The sequence below is a fragment of the Spodoptera frugiperda genome, chromosome 14 (assembly GCF_023101765.2).
Source record: "Spodoptera frugiperda isolate SF20-4 chromosome 14, AGI-APGP_CSIRO_Sfru_2.0, whole genome shotgun sequence".
NCBI lineage: Eukaryota > Metazoa > Arthropoda > Insecta > Lepidoptera > Noctuidae > Spodoptera > Spodoptera frugiperda.
In genome coordinates, this window is record NC_064225.1 from 9,900,760 (window position 1) to 9,924,438 (window position 23,679).

A 23,679-nucleotide genomic window follows, 5' to 3' on the forward strand; every position below is an offset into this window, starting at 1 on the left:
AGTACTTTATCCAACTGCATTTGCAACTTTCAAATATAGGGTACCTAAATATCAAAGTTGCAATTACAATCAATTCACGAACTGCCTAAAAATTAAATTTCTTACTTCCACAGTACGACGAATCAACAGTGATAGAAGCGGAACCAGAGTCAGAGATCCAGCCTCACCTGCCCTCCCCGATGTCTCCGTCGGAGGAGGCGGAGATAGTGATCGGGAGGGACGACGAGGTGTCTGAGAGGGAGGCGCGGCGGATACAGGACAAGTGGCGGGACATACTGAAGCAGGAGACGGACTGGCCTGGACACCAGTACCAGTATGATATTGTGGTCTGTACAGGGTTTCATTTTGTTCAGGTTATAAATTAGTGAGAACTCTATATTGTACTGTGGTCTTAAGTAGAAATCGCTTAAAGTGAATTTACCTATATACTGAAGGGGGTGATTTTTTTTTTATTATGGTATATCTGATGGTATACAATCACCACCGCCCATGGACACCTGAAACACCAGAGACTAAAATACTGCCTATAAAAATGTGTAATTGTTGTAATGGTAATTTTTTATGGTATAAACCGGTAAGCGAGCAGACGGATCACCTGATGGTAAGCAATTGCCGCCGGCGTAGACATCCGAAACACCAGAGGCGTTTTAAGTGCGTTGCCGGCCTTTTGGGGTTAGAAGTTTAAGGGTTGTTGGGGAATCGGGGATTAGGAAGATAGGGAAAGGGGGTAATTGGGCTTCCGGTAACCTACCTCATGCAACACAAATGCTGTTTCACTGATTTTTTTCTTCTTCTTAAATTTTTATTTTTCTTCTTAAATTAATACTTAGGTGGTTGAATAACCTCAAAACATGAATGAGTTTAATTAGAAGACACTCCTGCTGAAATTACGTCAATTTTCTTTGTCTTTGTGTCAACGAGCATCATAACAGCAAACCTTCCATTGTGTCAAAAGAATCACTAAATATATTCTCAAACCAATCACACTCTTCCTCTTTTTTTATATTAAATGTGTCGACGTTTGGCCGCTATCTCACCTGATGGTAAGCGATGATGCGGCCTACGATGGAGCACGTCTGCCCATAAGCAACCTATTCATTCCTATTCTTCAGGTGGGCACGATAATGAAAGAGAAGGACAGTGGTCTGGGCATATCGCTGGAGGGCACGGTGCGCGTGGTGGCGGGCAAGGAGGTGCAGGCGCGCCACTACATCCGCGCCATCGCGCCCGACGGACCCGTGGCCAGGCTCGGCATGTACAGGGTCGGGGATGAACTGCTTGAGGTAAGAGGTTTTGGACTTAAACATTTTGAGGTACAAGGTTGAAAATCTGTTGAAGATTTTTTACATGGATATGCTATCTAGACACACGGCAGTGTGTCCGCCAAGTTCGAGCAAAAAAACCGACACACCGGCCGTGGGTTATATTACACGAACCATTTCGGGCCAAGTTCGACCCACCTATAACTCAAAATCTATTTTATCTACGCATATGAAATTTCTAGTATCTATCGAGATCTACTTACTTATCTAAAATACAAAATTTCATTAAATAATAGGTACACTATTGTAGATCTTGAGATATTGACGTCAGAAAATCGCTATTTTTACTATACACTCACTGACTGACTCACTCACTCATCAAAAACCTAGACCACTTCCAATACTTGGCAAGTTTTAATAGAAAATTATATACTTGACTCATTGCGTTTAGTAGGTTTATAACAAAGTGTGTGAAAACTTGCCAACTTGTTATATCATTTTTAACTGAGGTCTGTGTATGGAACTTGGTACTTATTTAGATCTCACTTCTTTTATAGGCGAAGCATTCCAATATTATCGAACTTGGCATCCTTTCACATTTATGTTTTGGGTGGGATTATAATTGACTGGTCTTGGTTTAAGGGCTTACCCTTATGGATTTATTGATGACAAATTTTACAGTACAAAAATTATTCATTTTACTTGGTATTTGAACAAAATTGCATGTTGCATAGTCAGCCTGTAGAGTGTAGAGTGTCGGAGCTGTGGACTACCTAGCGGGCTTACCGGGGCTCCGGCTCGAAAAGCAGGAATAGGAATGGGGTGGTTTTTAGTCAGTAAGAGTCTGACACTCCCTCTCGCCTCGCCCTGGCGAGAGAAGTCATTGGATGATTTTCCCCCTTAAAAAAGCCTATAGAAGTGTACTTTGGAAAATACTAAGCTTTATTAAAAAGGAATATAATTATTTTATTTCAGGTGAACGGTTGGCGAGTACTAGGCGCGCATCACGTGGAGGTAGTAACCAGACTACGAGCAGTGACGTCACCAGTCATACTAGTAGTAGTCAGGAAGAGAGACCAACTGCATCACACTAACAATGAGCGACTGCCTGATGCTGGGTTTGCAAGGGTAAATGCCAAATAAAACATTAATATTAACCATTTATTTATATTTTTAGTAAACAACCTGACGTTTATGGTTAACGGTGATGAATGTACTGAAAGAGCGGCCCAAAAAAGGTTCATATAACGCCATCTAGTGGGCAACATCAAAACAAACGTTTTTATGTTTATTTTACTAATTCATAGATGGCGTTAGTGGTAAGAACTTTTCAGTGGACGATTTCTTTTCGGAATTATACGTTGAAACTGATATTCTCAAGTGCAACTACCAGATCGGAGAAATCATTACCTATTCAATATTTATTTTAAAACTAAATTGATATTTCTATTTCCACAGAGTAACATCCTAGGAGGCAGTTTACAAGACCTCCTGAGTCCACCTCAGCGGCTGATCAAGGCGAAGTCGGAGAGCTCAGTAGCGTCACTCTGCAGCGCTACTACTGTCATGTCTGCTCCTCATGATCATGATGGTGAGGTTTTGTACTCTAGAGGCTTAAGAATATTTTGTGTTGGGATAGAGAAGGCCTGGTTCAGTGGCATAGCTAAGCGTGTGTGGTGTGGGCTAGCCAAGGACTTGTCACTAAGAGTAACAACGCTAGCGTGCCGTCCAAGCTGCATTAAAAAAAAACGGTGAAACGGTGGCTCGGTGATGGTGACTTTAACCAACTCTGTATTATCTACATCGGTCCTGCTGTGCCACGAAACTTCAAAACATATTGGATTAGACACAGTTTTATTATATTATGTATAGATTACACAATTTTTTTTGAAGAAAAATCGACCCATGCTACCGATGGAAGGGGATGGGATTTTAAAGATTTTTTAATTAATCCACAAAGGCTCTTTATATTTTAAATTCAATAAAAAATGATTATATCTTTAAATATTTAAACATCAACCGGTTTATTTTCCAGAGTTCTGTTCGGAAGAGCTGGAGCGCGTGAGGTCCCGGTCCCTGGAGCCGCTGAGCGGGCTGGCGATGTGGAGCGACCACGTCGAGTACATACAGCTGCTCAAGGAGGACAGGGGACTCGGGTTCTCTATACTCGATTACTTGGTAAGATCACTAGATTAACACATGGAACGCCGTGTGGTAGTCACCGGTGACCGACGTTAGCGGAGGATTTGCCTTCAACAGTTTTCTATTGGCAGTCAAAGCCTTAAGTAAGATCATTTTATTTTCCGCGCCTTATTTTCGCAGATTTTGTCTTTGAACCCTAAGGTTGACTGGTAGAGAATTCCATATGTATATTAAAGATTAAATAAATAAATGAACTAAGAAGATATTGTCTTTTGTTATCAAATGTTGTTGGCAGGGTAATTGTAATGAGACCTAGAGTTAACCTGTACAGCGCCTAAAGGGATTTTCTGTTTAATCCGAGCTGCGGACTACCTAGCGGGTTTACCGGGGCTCCGGCTCGACAACCAGGAGTAGGAACGGGGTGGATTTTTGTCAGTTAGGGTCTGACACTCCCTCTCGCCTCGCCCTGGCAAGTGAAGTCGCTGGATGATTTTCCTTCCTTAAAAAAGGGTTTTTCGATTACCTTATGAAACTGTATTATTATCTCATTTAAATATCTAAAGAAAAACGTTCTATGATGATGGATACGTACTGTAAATCATTATCATATTTTAGTATAGGTACGACTTTTTTGAGAAATTGGTCTACGATCTTTGGCTTTTTGGAGGGAAACACTAGAGTTTAAACCCCACAAGTGGCCACATTCCTAGCCTCTAAAGAGCTCCGAGTATTCTCAATAGCCCAAACATTTGAGCTCAGATTACAATTCAACGCGTAGAAGAAGTATCTCTCAATTCGGCCGGTATGTTTTTTTTCTATGTATGTATATCGATTACGTCGAGGTTTATGGACTGATTTGCGTGATTTTTTTTTTGTTCGACGCGGATTAGCTCAACATTTTTTGGGTTTTAGGTTTTGGAAGTCGGTTTGTTAAAAGTAGATATATATTTTAATCAATATGATTCTATTTACATACACACATATCGACATACCTTTTATCCCCGAAGGGGTAGGCAGAGGTGCACATTATGACACGTATGCTACTGTCTAATGTATTAACATAAATAATTATCATGTTGCAAGTGTCTATTTCCATATACCAGGCACATTTCCAGATTCCGTGCTGCTACTGAGAAATCATATTTACACTTGTGTTTGAATGTCCCCAGGATCCATCGGAGGCCGGCAGCTCGGTGATAGTGGTGCGGTCGGTGGTGGGCGGCGGGGCGGCGGCGCGCGACGGGCGGCTGGCGCCGGGCGACCGCCTCGTCTCCGTCAACGGGCAGCACGTGGCGCGCGCGCCGCTCGCCGCCGCCGTCGCCGCCATCAAGGCTGCTCCGCCTGGTACGTATTGCGGTTTCTGCATTACTGAGGTACGGCCTGGGCACAGTTTCGGTGCGGGGCGCAATGAGGCGAGAAGCGCATCGAGCAGTGTGACTTGCGATGGTATGCCTCAGCTAGACTAGTAGCGACCACGGCGGCGTCAACGGTAGACGTATTTAGGGAACGGCTAACTATTAAAATGCTCCTGTCAAAACTCATTATTTTATGTTAAAAACATGCGGTAGAAACAAAGTTATTTGTTTCGGTCGTGCGACGCCTGAATGCGTCCACAGAATGCCACCAGGGATCACGATATGAACCACACAGAAAGTGCGGGAGATATGCTCATACAAGGTGTAAGCGAAACGCTCCCAAAAAACGCTACATTTGTATTTGGTTATATAATTTTTAATTATTTTAATTTTTATGTTATTCATGCTACAACAGCCTTAAGCAGTTGATTACAATTATTATCACTACATAGTATAAAACAAAGTCGCTTTCTCTGTCCCTATGTCCCTTTGTATGCTGAAATCTTTAAAACTACGCAACGGATTTTGATGCGGTTTTTTTAATAGACAGAGTGATTCAAGAGGAAGGTTTATATGTATAATACATGCATAATATATCACCATTGCATGGGGCAAAGCTGGGGCGGGCCGCTAGTAATTATATATTTTGTGACAAATAGACAAGGCAAGGAAATTGATGCTGTGTGCTTGGGTGATCCAAGCACACAGCATCAATTTTCTTCGCGAAACCGTCGTTATCTTAAAACGTAATACTACTTATCAGTAAAATTACACACATATTACAGCAGAATTATACTACGTTACCGCTTTACTACGAAAATAGACTTTACTGCTTCGACAATAAAGACTCAAGTCCAATGTAAAGCAGATAGTGTTGATAAAATTAAGTAAACATTAGAGATATATCTGTCTGTTCGTCATACAAAGAGTTTCTGTAGCTGAAATCAGTTGTCTGTAAATGAAAAATGTGAAGTTGTGTATTATTATTATTTTTATAAGTAACCATATAAATTGGTGTGCTCCAGTGTTTATAATATGAATGACGGTAAGCAACACCAGAGGCGTTACAAGTGCGTTGCTGGCCTTTTGTGGGTTAGGAATTTAAGGGTTGTTGGGGAATCGGACATTGGGAAGATTGGGAAGGGGGTAATTTTACTCATACAACGAAACACAACGCAAGCTTAGTTTCACGTCGGTTTTCTTTGAGTCCGTGGTATCACTCCGGTCGAGCCGGCCCATTTGTGCCGAAGCATGTCTCTACCACACTTTAAAAACTATTTTCCCATACATATTTTTTATCTCATTCATCCTCTAACATATTTTTTTTAAATAATTATTAATAATTATCCTCCTTTTCGTAGTCGAATGATTCTCACATTGTAACACTCTAAATAATTTGTTTCAGGAATAGTAACAATCGGGATCTCGAAGCCGCTACCCTGCAGTACAGTGGTTGGCGGCGAGAAGGCGAACGGACACAGCATACAAGGAAGTCAGGTTAGATATTATATTATGTATTATATTATTTTAATAAATATGTAATTTAGTTTATATATACTATTTACTTTAAACTTTTTGTACATAACTGGAAAACATGAAAACTACGTCATGTTGTAGTAACATTTTAAAATCTGACATTTCAATAAATGTCCAATGAGCGCTTCGTAATGAGGCTGGAAATTAATAATTATTACATGTTGTCAGTTATGTACAAAAAACTATTATTTTTAAACAGAGTGAGATATAGTTAAAGAATAAAATAAATGATTTCTTAATGTCAATAAAATGAATCGCATATTATTATTGATACACGATTCATTTTGTTGTAATTTTAAATAAATAAAAATACAGTTTTTAACAACCAAACCCGTTTCATTTAATTTAAAATTTAATCGAGAAGTGTATCGCGATATTGTACACTGAGGGGAAATAAAAGTAAGTTACGATTTCTCTTACTAAAGCTTGTCTTTGCTTAGAGCAGTACTAATTTACCTGACGTAGCATGCATTTCTTACGATTCTATTTTTACTTACAAATCCTTCTTGTACAATAAAGGGAATATCGATACCGCTCTAAGAATTGTTCTAGCGAATAATGAGATAAGTCTTTTGTCGAAATATTTGTCAATTGAAACTTTCCCTTTAGTGTACAATGTTATTTTGCATGCTTTGTAGCTTACAACTTATTTATTTATAAGATATCTACATATTATGCTAAAATTATAGAATATAGTCTATACTACAGATCATAAAATTACAATAACAGTGTTCTTAATATGCAATACAGATAGATTACCTGAGTCATTAAATTCCTATGAATTTTCTTTTGCAGAAATTGGAATATTTCACCAAGATCTTACGTCTAATAATGTCTTTACACCGTGATATCATGGAACTTCAACTCCAATGCTCTCAAGACATCGTGGATCCTCAACCATTCAGAGTTCCACCCAAGATAAAAGCGGAGATCACGATGAAATGACACCAGGACCGTATGAGGTACACCGTCAGTGTGGAAGTCCCAAGGACTGGGAACCGTAATGATGAAGGGGAATTCAACTGTGATGAACTGGATATTTGATTGAAATAATGCTTTTTTGAGGTTATATTTGATGTTGTGGCTAATATCTTTTGCTTAGGAAATAAGAGAAATGTGTTATATGTGCGTATAGCTAGATATCTTTGCAAAAATGCCCCAAAGTATACTTTAGGTAGTTGTTTGAAATGTACTGCGTAAGTGTGATGAGCCGTTGTGATTGTGAATGCATTGAACGCCACGAGTGAAGGTTTCATCTTCAATAGATTTTTGGCAGCAAGCAAAGGCTTAGAACTGATTGATAGTGACGTAATTTGTGAAACTAAAATGAATCCTGTTCCTACAAGCAGGTTTAATGTGGAAGAAAAATACAACACTAAAGTACGTATTTCCAATAATTATACCAAATTAAAATGAGAAGGTAAAACGTCCATGTCCAGTAAGAAATTAAATTCCAAACGTCCACTTTTTTAAATCTATGAGCTTGAATATTGGTCAATGTTGCTTTTAGTATGTCTTAAAATCTTTTCATAATAACTATTGTGAGACATACTAAATTAACTAAAAATAACGGTTTACTCACGTAAAAGTTCTGCACAGTTGGCGCGGTGGCTGGGCAACTGGCTGCCGTGCAAAGCGGGTTCGATGAACAACTCTTTGTGTGATCCACAAACTTGGGTGTCACATGTGAAATTGTATGTTTGTAAACGCACCCACGACACAGGAGAAAAGTCTACTGTGAGGCAACGTTTAAAAAATAAATAAATAACGCTGCTCTTCTCGCCCTAGGCAAGTCAAGAGGCAAGAGAAAATGACAGACTCTTACTGACTAAAACCACCCTGTTTCTACTCCTGCTTTTTGACTCGAAATTAGTAGAGCTTTTCTCTGTATATTTACGTGAGTAAACCGTTATTTTTAGTTTATGTCTTAAAATCTAATTATTAATACTCGTCTGTCCCAATTAATTAGTGAGCACTTTAAAATCTTTGTACCTATTGGGTTTTTTCAATCTTAATGTTAAACTACTTCTTCTTATCTGTCCTTTGAAATCGCTTGGAATTAAATATTATGCTAAAATTGTAGGATAAGATAAGGGCAATGCTGCGAAAGAATTAATTATGTAATTGTCATAGATATTTAAATAAATGTGTGTAGAAATATTAAATGTCCAACAATGGTGAATATTTATACAGACGATCAGAAATTATAGGAAAAAGGGTGGAATATAAAAGATCAGTATGTTTACTTAACCGATTTGGTAGCTATTGATGTGAAAAGTTAGTTAAGACAAATGTAAAGATTGACAAAACAATCTCATTTTGGTTCAGTATGTGTTGTAATTTTATTAAGATCAGTACCCTTAGTATGATTTTGCGCGTTCGGCGCTCTGATTGGCTGGCTCGAATAAACTAACTAATCAGAGCGCCGAACGCGCTCTCGTTTCGATTAATTTAAACGTAAAGCAAACTCGTACTAAGGGTACTGTAGTATTTGAGAAATGTCAGCATTGAGATATAATTATGTACTGCATTCCGTAAGTGTTAACTCAAGATTCCATTAGTTTTAATATGTGTCAAAATAAAATAATTGTGATCTTAGAAATCGATGTCTATTTATATCATGGTTGTGTAGTTGCGAAATATTATATTATAGTATATTAATATAATAGATTTATATGTGTTAGCTGTCAATTTCAGATATGTGATAGTTGTACTAGTCAATCTCTTGATGTGATCGTGAAAAAGTTCAATATTAGGGCATTACAAAATATATCACCATTATAATTTTCTGTTTATACAAAATATAATATGATTAAATATAATAACGTGACTTACTGCCGCACTCAGAGACATTTAACTATTCCTAAGTTACGGTTTTGACTGACTTAAGTAACCATTACATGACTCTGAGTGCGGCGGTTAATGTGTGACTAACATTAGCTTACAAACTATAACAAAAGTCTAAACAAAGAGAAAGTATTTACTAAATTTTACGCAAACGTCAATTGAAATTCCCTTAAATTCGAGATATTTATTAAAACAAATTAAATACGTATTTATTTCCCGAAAATATAATTATTATTAAATATAAAAAAAAAAACTGTCAATTCAAAGGAATTAAAACAATGCTTCGCTTATAATGAAAAGCACGATGTCTACAGGTAATTCATTACATATCATAGACTAAGCATCGCATTTTGTTCTGTAAATATTATATCTACTGATATTTTAATAAAATATATAAGAATAATAAAGATATATTTATTGTTTTATATAAATTATTTTAATATAAATAAAGACTGTTAGACTTGTGTTGTATATTCGTGCATTCCATTAGAGTGTGTAGGGATATTGGACGATTCTTGAAATGTCTGATTTGGTGTCTGCTACATAGTTAAATGTCCACTGTGGGTAGTACTTATTATCTTAATTAAGTTTGTTAAAAATACGTGAATCATTAAGAGTTATTGCTATTCTTTCAAAAGAAAACTAAATTCTGGGAATATTTAATTTACCAAAACACAGTAGGTAAGTAAAGTATGGGAGAGCCATGCTTCGGCACGAATGGGCCAGCTCGACCGGAGTGATAATAGGACTTCACAGAAAAGCGACGTGAAACAACGCTTGCGTTGTGTGAGTGAGGTTACCGAAGGTCCAATTACCTCCATCCCCAATCTTCCCAATCCGCGATTCCCCAATAACCCTTCGGGTGTTTCGGATGTCTATGGGCGGCGGCGATTGCTTACCATCAAGTGATTCGTCTGCTCGTTTACCGGCTTATACCATAGAAAATGTTTCCATCCATTTTTTATCTTCTTTCAGTAGCAATAACTCTTCAATATTCACTAAGACCTATAAACCAATCCTAGTATCGTCCTGACCTGAGTTACAAAACGTTGGTATGATTATAATTATATACATAGAACTAGTGTTCGTCTGTCCGTTGCTTACGTCCGTGTTAAATGTTCTACGCTTCGTTGTGACTCGCTAAATATACGTTGCACAAGATAACTGAGGTTTTATTTCTATTTCCCATTCCTTGTTTCATTGTTTCAAATTATCACTTAAAAACATCTACATATACAATACTAGTTTACCCGTGCGTACGGCGCGTTACGTGTTACGCGTGCCTCAAAGAGCCACCAGCCAGAAATGGGGCCCAGTACGGCTGATACCTGATCCGGAACTGTCTACCAAACTGCCTAGCTGATACCTAGCGGGCTTATCGAGGCTCCGGCTCCAAAAACAGGAGCAGGAACGGGGTGGTTTTAAGTCAATAAGAGTCTGACATTCTCTTTCATTTCACGCAAGGCAGGAGAAGTCATTGGATGATTTTTCCTTCACTATCAGCCGTATGAATCAATCAAAAAAAGAAAATTAATCAAAATAGCAACAATAATAAAAGAAGAAAACAAGATGTTACAAAGTCAAGATAAAACATATCTTTATAAATAACGCCCCACTAAATAATGCCGTGGAAACAAAAACCCACAAAGTTAACAATCGTAAATAAAATGTAACGTAAACTACTGCAGTCTGAAGCAATATAAACTTTACAATAGACTGTAACATTGATTGGTTGATGACCACTCACAACTACATCGGTAACTAAAGAAAAAATAAACATCAATAATGACTTTAACATCTGCCTCGTCACGTCCCGAACGTTAACTCACTCAAAACACTCATAAAGTCTTAAGTAGTTTACATTTCGTTGCTTTATTACCAGCAGTCAAATAATTCGTACATGTTTCACAGGAATGCATCAATTCCCTCGCATCTGATGACCACACCGGCATGGATTCCTTCCACGAATGTCTCCAAGAATATGGTGAAGGTCTGGAAGTAGTACAAATATGCCTCGAACCTGAAGAAGCCTCTATAAAAGATGATGAACTCTCTGCTTTAGGAGATATAAGTCTCGATGATTGCAAGAAACTCGACAAAGATCACATTATTAATGGTACAACTGAGATTAAAATTAATGGAGAAATGAAGTTTTCTAAATCAGAAGAGTCTTTGGATGACCATGATGATGATATGACAATAACTGAAGATGATGTCTTAGTCGCGCCTAGAGAACTACCAGATACTAGAAGTAAGTCTGCTGATAGGAAAGAAGAAGGAGAAAGATGTTTATCTAAACAACAAAGTAAAGATATTTCTACATCAGATGAAATGGTATTCGCAGTAACGCCTACAGGTTTGGAAAGAATAAGTTTCGACAAATATTGGAAGGAGAGCGACGTGAAAATAGACACCGAATTAGTTAAAGTCAAGAGCGATGAGAGTTGGAAAGAGTGCCTCAATTCCCCGAACGAAGACACCGGTAGTTTCTACGATGCAACAACAAGAATTTCCGTCCAGGAAGAAAACAATTCCCTTCTGTATATAGATCACGAGATAGACGGTTACGAAACGTGTCTGGACGAGGACTCGTCATCACAGAACTGTACAGTAAAAAACGGTCGTAAAATGAACGGCGATACTGACATCAAAGAGTTCAGTAAACACGATGATAAAATAGTATTTAAAAACAAAGACAACGATGTAAGTGCCAAAAGAGTAAAGGAACAGAACACTGCCAATGCGACGGGTGGCGACGACGTGTCGTACAGCCACCCGTATGTCCACGAACATATAATAAAGCAGATGAAATCATTGAGAATAGAACCACTAAACGTAAACATTACTCATAAAAAGAAGAAGAAAGAAAAGAGTCCCACAAAGCCGTCCAAACAAGAGAAGATACAATACGTCGAATACTACAACGACCAAGCTGAATGCTTGAAAGAAATCCGACAGAAGAAGTTGGAAGAAGAGAAAAAGCACAAAGCTGAGCACAAACAGAAAGAAAAGAAGCACACAGAAGAGCACAAACACAAGGAACATAAGCACAAAGAAGAACAGAAGTCAAAAGAGGACAAGAGAAGTAAAGAAACGAGTTTGATGGTTATGGAGAAGAAGATACATTTGACACAAGAGCCTAGTGAAGAGTCTACTGATTTGGAGACGAACTATGTTCCAGGGTGTCACAAGTGTTTTTTAGAGAACTATGCGTATGCCATAACTAAGGCATACATGGCGGAAGCTAACGCGTGTAAATATTGTGAAGTGATTAGGGAGATGTTGGAAGTGCCTAAGAACTCTAACCGGCGCGGGTCAGCACCGGCGCTGGTCAACCTGGACAGCTGTTCAGAGACTGAAGATGAAGATCTTCTCATGGTGCCTATAGTGAAGGATAGGAGGAAATCAGCAGGGATCTTGAAGTTCCCTAATGCTGCGAGAAGACCTAGGTAAGTGGACGTTTTGTACGTAATTATTTATCAACACACAAACATACGGTGCACCACAAAAGATTTCCTGCCTACTCGTGCCTAATGCGATGAAGCCTTATGGAAAGGACGGGCTTACGTCTATCTGTTTAAACATTAACAAACAACCACCATTCAAAAACCAACTCTACTTTCTTGGCACACCGTTCAAATTCATACAAAACATAACGGCCTCAGTTCTCACATGGAGTGTTAGTAGAAATTGGATTCTATGTCTGTTATTTGTGGGTTGGTTTTCAGTTGTTGTGGTGTGGGAAGGTTGATCTTATAAACGTGATGCTTGCTCTAATATCGTCAAGTTCAAGTTGTCAAAGTCATTGTTGAATTCACGTGATGATGTGTAAGTAGCGAGGGGTGTGAATAAGATATTATAATGGTATTAGCTATGACTCTGTCTACACGTGAAGCGGCGAGCTCACGAAGGCATTGGCAAAATGGATTTTATGTAAAAATGGCGTGATGTTATGTTGCTGTGGTATTCCTCAAATGTTAGTTGGAGGTTTATGTAGTACTCCTGTTGTACATCAGTTGGATTCTCTTGTAATAAAGGACATCATTATAAATTCTATTAAGGTGAAATAATTAAATCCTTCGGATTTAGTAAACCTGTAGGATAATTATAACCACAATTTCAGAATCAACCAAGAAAATGTAGTAGTTATTAGGTAAATTACTACTATGGGAAACCCCATTAGCGTGTAAAAGAGTTTTAATCAAACGAGCTAAAACTAATTATCAAATTGACCTTTTTGCTTCCTCCATTTATTACTCCACACATATATTTTAATTGTAAAATTGTATGGTAAGAAAGTTTAGGAATTTTGAGAAAATATACGAAGGTACAAACATAGAAAGAGATAATAGCGATAGTCTAGGTACTACCTAATGGACTAAAATGGGACTACACTTCATAAGAGAGGTTAACAATATTTTTATGGTATAAGCTGATGGTAAGCAATGCATGGACACCCAAAACACCAGAGGCGTTACAAGTGCGTTGCCGGCCTTTTGTGGATTAGGAATTTAAGGGTTGTTGGGGATTTGGGGATTGGGAAGGTTGCGACACAACGCAAGTATTGTTGGACGTCGATTTTTTGCTCGGCCGTGGTATCACTCCGGTCGAGCCGGCCCATTCGTGCCGAAGCATGGCTCTCCCACAGTTGAACTCTACTTTATTGGCGGGCAGGTTACAGATCCCTGCCCGGTCTTTCCCAGATGCCCTTTAGTCGACTCATACGTCACCCGTGCAAAGAGAAAGGGAACATGTAGTGACAACATAATGTCTTCTGTCGACAATATACAGCGTGTAACAAAATACACATATACATCAAGAAGCACTGAAGAATACAGGTTGAATAGAATCTCTACACAAAGTTTCAGCTCAAAAAACGTTTAAAAAATTTGGTACCAAATACTTGGCGTCGCATGGTTCTTGATTTTAAATCACACAAACGTATCACAACACTACAGGGGTCACTCGCTAATATTACGAAACATTTCTTCTGTAAATCTGATCGCCTAGTACCAGTATCTACCTAATTTTGATGTTCGGTTTCTGGAATTTTATTTATTGGAAAAATTCATAATTTCGTTCCATAAAAACATGAGTTTAAAAACCCTTCCCGTATCGTTTGTTATGTTGTTTAGAAACCGTGCACTTGATATGTTTACCCCCTTTTTGTTACACCGTGTATATACTAACAAATACCAAATAGACTGTATGTATGTATGTATGTAGTTGTACTTAATTTGTGTAAGTGGGCCCAGAGGTTGAAACATGGTAGTATTATCGTAATGAACCCGAGTCCCTAAGGACCGATGTATCCGATATATCGCCGGCCGGCGGTCCACCTCATCAATATGCGGACGATGACAGACACGAATTGTGTGTGATGTGTTCATTTGTGTAATTGTGGTGTTGTAGTTGTTGTATTATGGATGTACTAGCTTCTGCCAGCGGGTTTGTCCGCGTTTCCAGGAAAAAAGTATACAGGGCGATTTTCCACTAGAAATGTGCTATGCTACGTTGCTGTGGATTCGTTTGACTTCAACGAATCATATTCATTGGTACACATAGCTTAGCACTATTGAAAACGGACTCAGCTAAGCTATGTTTTTCATATGCGTGCTATGGATGGCTTACATACTATCGATACATCGCATACTCGAGCTACGCATCTTCCTCGCACAGCTGTTCAAAATTAAGCTGAACAGCTGTGCAAAAGCTGCTAGTATTTGAATAATAAAAAATGAGATGAGTTGTTGTCGAACAAGAAGTATGAAGTTTGATTGAATGTCAGGTAACAAGAACCCGGAGCTGCGAACTACCTAGTGGGTTACAGAAGCTCCGGCTCGAAAAGCAGGAGTAGAAACGGGGTGGTTTTTAGCCCGTAAGTCTCTGACACTTCACACACTGACCTCTCATCTCGCCCAAGGCATGAGAAGTAATTGGATGACTTTACCCCTCAAAAAAAAGTATTAAGAACAAATTAATTGCATTTCTTTTTATTTATTTCTTTCCAAATATTTCTCAAGTAAGTAATCTTTCTCAGTAATCTGTATTTTACATGATTCTGAAAAAGGACTAAGGATAGTTTACTTAGATATATTTGCAGAACATGAAGAGAATATATTATTATGTACCTATAATGTTTATTCAATAAAAAGGTCTCGCGCTTCTAAATACTAATGACGACTCGCCTTGGCACTAATTAAGTTTACAACACGAAACATTACAGAATGTACATATTTATGTCTACACTAGATTCTGCCAGCGGCTTCGTCTGCTTTTCTGTGGTATAAAAAGTAGAAAGATATCCTATCGCCCAAAACAGCTCACACCCTGTCTGTGTGCCAAATTTTATCTAAATCCGTCCAGTAATTTTAGCGTGATTGACGTACAAACATTCAAACTTTAATATTTATAATAATAATATGTAGTGAGCTTAAATAATAAGACATGCTGCGAAATATTGTAGGTAATCCATACAAGGCCTAGAACAACTCTATAGTATTTGTCCAACCCGAGAAACGAATCCAAAATCACTTGTTTCGCAGTCGCACCTGTGACTGTGACCAAGGAGATGGCTATTAATAATAAGTATAGGCCTATATAAATAACTGGGATGCACTTAATAAACATTAAATTAATAATTTTAAACAAAATGCCATATTTGTATATTCACAAATAAACTTATAGATCACACGAAGAATACTCCTGATACCTGTAAATAAAACACAAAATAAGAAAATTAGTATTATTAATTAATTTAAAATCGTATTTGCATTACGATATGACACAAAATTGCGTGACCACATCAAGTTTAGAAACAATTTACTAAAAAGCCATTGTGCTAGATTATAATGAAGTTGTTTTGTAGAAAATTAATGAAAAATAAAATCCAGGCCCTCGGCAGCTTATGTGGGATTAAAGAAAACACTAGTGATGGGACACCGAGTCTGTTTTGTGTGTCAATGTCGATAGTTGCGAAGGTGACGGGCCAATGTTAAACACATGATATAATAAATTAATAACAATTAATAATAATAACTCCTCTTATAATATCTTCTGATCTATTTCGTTGCGGGATCCAAGACAGTCGTTCATGTCCCTGGGACGCGCCGGACTTCAGTGTCACACTGCTCTACAGTAGTAGAGCCTGGTTTACATGTGTTGCAGCGGTATGGGAGGCTGTGGCGAGATTGCCCTAAAAAAATCTTTAAGCTGTCTATTAGACATATATACATATAACCTTTATTATTTTTTTATTATATTTTTATTATTTTTTATTATTTTATTATTTTTTTATTATACATATAACCTTAGGTATACTAATCTTTAAGTCTATTAGTATACCTTAGGTATACTAATAGACAGCTTAAAGATTTTTTCTCTGTTGTAAAAATCGTACATACAAAAATTCGCCTTTTAGTTTTTCTGATCATCTTTTTAATATAGATAGACGCGAAAAGTGACAAACAAACGTAATAATATATTGTGTGAAATTTACCACACGATTTAATAGCTTTACACTGAAAACATTCAGTAAAAAACACACATTTCAATCTAGAAAAAAACAGATCTGAAGATTGACAATTAATTAATTTATTTCAATAGTTTCAAATTCCAGTGAGCTAATAAATACACGTCGGCTTTATGTTCGAGCGTGAAAATGTTCTGACATCACCAGTATATCTTGACACCGCACGATGGCGCCACACGTTGCACTAAACGTCAAAGTCAGTACATTTAAATTAATTCCTCCATTTTATCACAGATCAAGATATACAGGTCGGTGTAATCTGTTTACTTTGCACGTTTAAACACCAGAACATTAAACTTAAAGATTTACGATGCGAGCCATTAAAATAAATTATTCGCAAAATTTTCGTTATTTCGCGCAGTTTTTTCGCAACTCCTTTGATTTAACTTCAATAATTTAGGAAGAGTCAGATGCAATAATTTGTCAGGAGTATAAATAAATGATGTTCCCAATTATGTCTGTCTGTGCTTTCATTTAAATTTTCGGTGTTATCAATCATGCTGTGGATTATTTCGATATCTGCAGTAGTAATTTGTAGCGTGCTATCATTAATTAACTTGGCATTTATTATTTAATTGCAATAACAACCTTGCAATGTCATGAATAACGTAATTAATTTGTATATTCCATTCCAACCTATTTTAAAAATATTTCCGTAATTTATTTAATAATTTTCTCCTCTAGCAATGTTGTGTAAAACATCGACAAATCACTCCTCGACTCGTCCCAACACTATTAGAAAATTGTTAATACCCGTAATTGAGTTATGGCCAAGCGACCTCAATGCTCCACTGCGGATTGTCGAGCCGCTGCCAGCAAACGTTATATCTGTCATTAGCCGACAATTTCGGCAAAAGTCGATTTTTTAACCGAAAGTCAATAATTTCGGCAAAAGTCTATAATTTCGGTGAGTTCGGCAAAGCCGGTGTCTGTGTTAACGGATTGTTTGACATGTAGTGTTGTCCGGTGGTGGATAGTGGTTACTGTATCGGTAAGTGAGACTTGCAAGCATTTTAAACTTTGGTACTTTAATTTAAAAAATCAGATATTAAACCTAAAAGCTGCATGTAAGCAATATATTTTAGCCCTTATTTTAACTCTGTATTTTTAAGTTAGGGGCTATTTTATGAAACTATAATTTAGACACCACTGACAAACGGTAAAGGAAAACATCGTGCGAAAACGTGAGATTATAATTTTGAAATCACCAACCTGGTGGTGATCAATGCTTCAAACCCTCTTCGTGTGAAAAAAGGCTTTGGTCAGCAGTGGCCACTTAAAGGCTGTTGATGTGTGTGATAGAACTTTGATACCATCCCACTCTCAAACTGCTAAACAGATTTAGTTGCAATTTTGCTAACATACCGATCACTGAGACACTTTTTTTATAAAGTAATTAAATTTTATTTCGTCCAATATTTTACCACCACTATTTAATCTACTGATCCACTTAGCAGCACCTTGATGCGTGAAGGACGTCCCTATTATGTAGTTCTTCGTTCATTGGTCACATTGATTACTGTGATAGAAGATCAATTCTCAGACCAATTGTTGAAAGAATTTTCTTTGTAATGACACAAGTTACCATTTTAAAATGGTCGACAACACTTTCTAACTCCTCTAGTGTTAAGGACCGATAGAAGATGCTGATTATTACTTACGTATCTATACACATACTTACGGGTAAACAGGAATAGGTCTTAATCCAACCGATTCCCCAACAACCTTTAAATTCTTAACCTCCAAATAGCTGGAAACGCACTTGTAACGCCTTTGGTGTTTCGGGTGTCCATGGGCGGCGCCGATGCTTACCATCAGGTGATCCGTCTCCTCGTTTACCGGCTTATACCATAAAAACATTCTAATCACGCTTTGTATGTTATTTACAACAATCGGGAGTTAGACAATGTTATCGATAAAAATGTAGTTCCATTTTATCTGTCAGTTTGCAAATGGAATTCCTACACAGATAGATAATGGTTGGTTCTCATTAAATCTTAATTACCTGTCTCTGTCTGTTGGAACAATGGACGAGATAATTAGGTATAGGTACAGAATTATCGATGTATTCCTAGGAAATAGTGTTGTAACGATGGTTTATGTACCTATGTTGAGAATCAATACAATGTACACCTACTTGTCACTATTTGTATTATATGTAAGGGGTGAGCCTATTGCCATATACTGCACATAATTCCAGACTCCGTGCCCAGTAATACTTTGTCCGATCTGGGAATCGGACCCAAGACCCCTTGTCCGGCCGTCGCACTTGCAATCACTCAACCAACGAGGCAGTCGTAGTGAGCACCTCTGCTTACCTCTTCGGGGATAAAAGGCGTGACGTTGCTTGACGTTGTGAATCAAAACGCAAAATTTAGAACAGATTTTGTACCTCTACCATGAGTTTACTACTATAATTTGTGTTGATACTCAATAGCGAAGACGTAAATTTTGTATGGCATATTTTAGTTCCACAGGTGACCGGTAGAGGCGTTGTAAAATTTGACATACAAAAAAATTACGTCGTCGCTAGCGACTATCGACAAATACTATTGCTTCAAACTTATGGTAGAGGTACTGAACAGTAAACTGTACAGTAAAACAGCACATATAAATCATGAGGTGTGTTCTTTTACGAAAACAACAGAACGCAAGCAGCGATCATCTATAATATAAAAATAAGTTGGGTTTTCCTTCTTGACGCTATAACTCCAGAACGCACGAACTGATTTCCAGTTTTGCATTGTGCACTTGCGTTGCGTTCACTGCAGTGAGGTTTAAGAAAAAAAAACATGGTGGCGAAACGGAGTTCGCAGGGTTTGCTAGTGCTTTCTAAAACATGATGAAAATAGCAATAATCAATTAAATAATTATATTCACTTCAAATGTGGTACTTTGTACAACAGTTGCCCTTACCGTCCACTACGCCGTATCGACAGCAAATTAAATTAGCTGACAGTGGAAGGGGGGATGACATTGAAGTGAAATGTCAACAGTAACTAATATTATTACACGCATGATAGTATTGTAGAATTATTTCAAGAACACTGCCATTTTGTAGACTGTTCGTTGTAGAACTGAGCATAGAGGTTCTGAGTTTGCTTTTTGGGATAAACGAGGTTATTTAGGTCATTAAAAAAAAATCATGATTTACTCACTCGTCCTCTCCTACTCTTCCTACTGTTCTCATGAGTATCGCAAGAGCCTTAGTCTTAGGCAGATAGACTAAAGACTGAATGAAGCCTTTAACTGAGACCGGACAACAGCGCTCTTGATTAATGTGATCTCCAAAGCACCTGCTTCCCGGAGCTGCGTATATAAGTCGTGTGATGGGTATAACCTAAGTGTCTTCAAGGCCTGACTGAATAGGTTGCTTATGGGCAGACGTTTTTAGTCATAAGGCCGCATCACTAGGCGAGATAGCGGCCAATGCGGTCAAACCATCATGAAATTTGTTCAAAAAAAAACTTATTATGTAGTCATGATATGATAAATGATATTTATTAGCCGTTTGCTTATGTACTAATGCAACTCTTTTACAGTCAATCTAGTACCCTTCATATCAACTTTAATTATTGGGAAATGGCAATTTATCAATGCACATATAGATGTAGCTCCCATGTACCAGTGGCCGATGCAGGGTGCACCCATTAATCGCATCACACGCTAGACTGAGCAGAAAAACTAGTGAGCACCACTTTATTAGCGACGGCTCATCTAACTCAGCAAGCTGGACCGAATTCTATGCAGCGAGGCGAGGCGAGGGTTGTGACGTCATTCTGTGGCCGATATACATAGACTGCATCTTTGGTCAAATGCCGAGCTAAGTTTAAGTTCAATAAAAAATTGTTTTTATTGCCATATACAACAGTACCCTTAGAATGAGCGTGCGCCTCAAAGAGCCATCAGACCACCACAGATGCGGCCCAGTAGGGCTGATGCCTGATCCGGAGCTGCGGAATACTTAGCGGGCTTACCGGAGCTCCGGGTCAAAAAGCAGGAGTAGGAACGGGGTGGTTTTTAATCAGTAAGAGTCTGACACTCCCTCTCGCCTCGCCCAAGGCGGAAGAAGTCATTTTAAGAAGGTTTTTCCCCCTCAAAAAATACCCTTAGAATGAGTTTGCTTTACGTTTAAAGTATTACCACGTTCGGCGCTCCGATTAATTGGTTTATTCCAGCCAGCCAATCAGAACACCAAACGCACTCTCGTTTAGATTACTTTAAACGTAAAGTAAATCGAATATTCTAGAATTTGTTTTTTTTTAATTTTCTTTATACCTATAAACGTAAAGCAAACTCGTACTAAGTAACAGGCACTATTCTAAAATTTGTTTTTTTTTCTTTATACCTATATAGAATATCCTTATAATCAGGATTTCCGAAACTAAAGAAAATCCAATAAATCTTGCCCAAACAGAGAATCGATTCAAAGACTGGGAGATAAATAACCTACCTACTGAATAAGGTTAAGTCATGACAATTGTTTCACTAGAACATATAAAGGTACTCGTGTCTTGTTATTGCAGTGTTCAGTCAGATGTAAAACGTAATTACTAGGGTGTCTAGGATTTTCTAGGTAATTCTTGTCTCAGTATTGGTAGCTAATTGATTCCGGGAAAATAGAATTGTAGAAATGATGTTCTTAATACCTAATGATACTAAGCGATGATCTGCTTGCGACTTTATTTTTCATAACAACGCTTGCGTTGAGTTTCGTTGTGTGAGTGAGGTTACAAAAGGCCCAAATACCCCCCTTGGTCCAATTTTCTCAATCCGAGCCGATTTCCCAAATACTCTTAAATTCTTAACCCCCAATAGGCAACGCACTTGTAACGCCTCTGCGTGTGCCAGCCTTCGGTTAACCCATGAACGGTTGGCGGCGATTGTTTACCATCAGGTGATCCATCTGCACTTTCTCGCTCTCTCTCTCTCTGACTCCATAATTGTTTACTAATACTAATGATTCTAATGATCATACATACATAGGTACATCTATACCATTACTATAGTATTTAGGTATAAAGCTTGACAAGTTTGTTTTCGTCAATTCCCGAAACAACTGGCTTAGAGATTAAATTACTATTTTGTCGCTGGATAGTCAATTTCTCGAAAAAGGTCATCACGCGACGATCAAAAAGAGTCGAAAGGCAGATAGAATCGCGAGAGAGGAACTAGTTTAATACACAAACTTTCTTTCTTCTCCTATGTCGAAGCTACACTTTGGAACGAGCGCTATAGCTTCAGTGACAGTTCGACTGATGGACAATTCAATTTGACGTTTCAAAAGTACCTAATTTAGGATCAATTGAAATAAGTGCTTTGAATTTAGAAACTCAAAAAATAGCAGATCAAACTTGTCGCTGTTGCAACCATAGCTGATAATTTCAAAATTTCTTCAGTGTTAACAAAAAGTTCAATGACCTACCCACTCTATGATAGTGTTGTTATCATAGAAACCCTCCCCCCTGCAATATGGGAGGCTATCGAATTCAATATGGAGGTAGATATGATAGGAGTCGCGCCCTCCCGTCCCATTGTGATTGATTCATATGCACTGTGTACTGGCGAGCACGGAGGTGGTTTGGCGTTGAAATGGGTTTGTCAAAGAATCTACGGAGCCACTGTTTTACATTAAAATAAATATTATTGTGTTAATAGTTAATTATCAAGGAATGCCTATAGGCTATCCTAAACGAAACCATCAAATGGCAAGCGTTGACTGCCGGGTAACGGGTAATGGACTTGATTCCCGAGGCAACTCTTTGGTGATCCACAAATTCTTGCTTTAGGTCTGGCCGTGTCATGTGTATGTGCCGAACATTGTCCACATGTTTGTAAACGCCCACATGAGCAGCAAAATCCAAATGTGGGGCAACATTTTTTTAAACATATTTATTACATAATTAATAACAGGACTTTGGCCTTCGTCCTTGTTGAACATATTTTATGCCTTACGTAATAATAATTTTAAAAAGCCCAATAATACTTTGTCCGACCCAGGAATCGAACCCTTGTCCGGAAGTCGCACTTGCGACCACTCGACTAACGAAACAGTCACTAATTTTGCTTTTCATAAGGTTTATTTTGTTTTGTCGTATGAAAGACTCGACCACCCGTCTGTACAGCCGCAGCCTAGTCGACAGTCGACAGGTATCCATTTAATCCATTCGGTTTTAATTTGTTTGAGCGGCTGAACGTTTAATACATCGCATCGCTGCCGACGATGCCTACTGAAGGCCTCGTTAATGACTTTCTGTTGTAACACACAGACCGACAATAGGGATGTTGACAGCGTATGAAAAATTAAAAGTCTATTTATTTAGTCCGTCAGTTAGGTATTAAACACGTATTTTTTATATTGTCACACATGAAAACTATTGTTTGGAAAAAAAATTAATGTAAAATGACGTCACATGATATTTCAAATCAATTGTCTTCGAAAGTATTTGCCCATCACCAACAGCCTATAAGTAGCCACGACTGACCAAAGGCATCTTCTTGCACGGAAAAGGTTTGAGCATTAATCACCACGCTTGCTCAATGCGGGTTAGTGATTTCAAACTTATAATTAGAAATTATAAGCCCAGGTTTCCTCACGATATTTTCCTTCACCGTTTGTCAGTGGTGTTTAAGTAATCTTAGAAAGTACGTATAATGTCGGAAAAAGCCACATTGGTACTTAGCCATTAGTACTTAGGTTTAGAAACCGCACCCTCATGCATGAAAAGCGGGCGTCTTAAAACTCCGGGTTACCACAGCTGTTCTTGTCTTCGAAAGTCAAACTCACACTCAAAATATTTATTTGCTTGTTAAGGTTTCAGGTCTTAATTTAAATATGAGTACAGCAACGGCTGTTTTCAGGTATTGCATTGTTTTAAATGTTTTGAAAGTCTCTCATGTTTTAAAATAAACTAACCAGACGGACATTAAACTAAAATTTGAGTCAACAACCCTATTGTTTGAATTAAATATTTAGCTATATGTGGTCTCTTGACCTTTACCAACT

At 37.9% G+C, this 23,679-nt stretch overlaps 1 protein-coding gene across 5 annotated transcripts in view; it reads left to right on the top strand.

Annotated features, from left to right (window-relative positions):
• The window catches only part of LOC118279390 (uncharacterized), a 201,908-nt gene that overhangs the window by 69,451 nt on the left and 108,778 nt on the right, over window positions 1–23,679 (top strand). For all 5 annotated transcript variants that reach the window (XM_050698322.1, XM_050698325.1, XM_050698326.1 and 2 more), the window contains 8 exons: window positions 114–326; window positions 1,113–1,283; window positions 2,238–2,390; window positions 2,721–2,853; window positions 3,298–3,440; window positions 4,574–4,748; window positions 6,165–6,256; window positions 11,054–12,591. In XM_050698322.1, the coding sequence (XP_050554279.1) occupies window positions 114–326; window positions 1,113–1,283; window positions 2,238–2,390; window positions 2,721–2,853; window positions 3,298–3,440; window positions 4,574–4,748; window positions 6,165–6,256; window positions 11,054–12,591 (2,618 nt within the window). The remainder of the gene's footprint in view (window positions 1–113; window positions 327–1,112; window positions 1,284–2,237; window positions 2,391–2,720; window positions 2,854–3,297; window positions 3,441–4,573; window positions 4,749–6,164; window positions 6,257–11,053; window positions 12,592–23,679) is intronic.